Genomic DNA, 878 nt, shown 5'->3' on the forward strand with positions numbered 1-878 from the left:
CACCGCATCACTGGTGGTATCAGTGCAGAGCGTGGTCAGTTCCCATGGCAAGTTGGCCTTATAATTGGAGGTTCATCTTTCTGCGGTGGTTCTCTCATCTCTGAACGATGGGTCCTCACTGCAGCTCATTGTGCGTAAGTAAAAACACCAATGCACGTACACATCTTCCTACATTCAAGAACATTCAATCTCTTAACATTAACATCCATGCATTGCACTATTGAAACAGCACATGTTTGAGTCCATTGTTTTCAACATAGGTACTCTTCCCTCCAGATAAAATCTAGCTGCCAGTGCCACAGTAGCATGAGGTTTAAATCCCCTGTTCCCACATTACAAATTATGTTCAGGGCTTCATCTCTGAACCTGCCCTTGACTGACTGGAGAACAAGAAGTTTACGTTTTAAATTTAATTGTATATAATTGTTTCAGCGGAAATTCATATGAGGTGAGGCTTGGAGCTACCCGACTTGATATTGATGAGGCTGGTTCACAGGTGCTCACATCAAGAACCAGTATTGTCCACGAGAACTACAATTCCAACACCATCAACAACGATATTGCGGTCATCCAGCTTCCCACAGCAGTTACCACAACCAGTGAGTGTTTATTCTGGTGAATATGAAAAGAGCCAGATAAATCTGCTCAAATATACACATGAGGTAGTTTAACTGTTAGGACTGAGGAGCAGTGTATAGGGGTATCCCACCAAGCTGGCTAAACCTCCCAGAGGGTATCTCATTCATTGAGTGCGATGCCACATGGATGAAAAGTCGTACATATTCAATGATATCTCCAGTAGGTGATCTTGATTAACATCATACCTTGAAAACAGAATCCAGTAAGTTCCCAATGATGACAACAAACATCTCAAAGAT

The 878-nt window shown here is 42.4% G+C and overlaps 1 protein-coding gene across 1 annotated transcript; it reads left to right on the forward strand.

Annotated features, from left to right (window-relative positions):
• Positions 1 to 3: 3 nt before the first annotated feature.
• Positions 4 to 634, forward strand: LOC111875126 (brachyurin-like; the record flags this gene model as incomplete). The annotated part of the gene is made up of 2 exons (XM_023871190.1): positions 4 to 134; positions 433 to 634. Coding segments are annotated over 2 exons (318 nt in total), but the record flags the coding sequence as incomplete, so codon positions are not given.
• Between the last annotated feature and the right edge of the window lie 244 nt (positions 635 to 878).

Source organism: Cryptotermes secundus, unplaced genomic scaffold (assembly GCF_002891405.2).
Source record: "Cryptotermes secundus unplaced genomic scaffold, Csec_1.0 C38276217, whole genome shotgun sequence".
NCBI classification, from domain to species: domain Eukaryota; kingdom Metazoa; phylum Arthropoda; class Insecta; order Blattodea; family Kalotermitidae; genus Cryptotermes; species Cryptotermes secundus.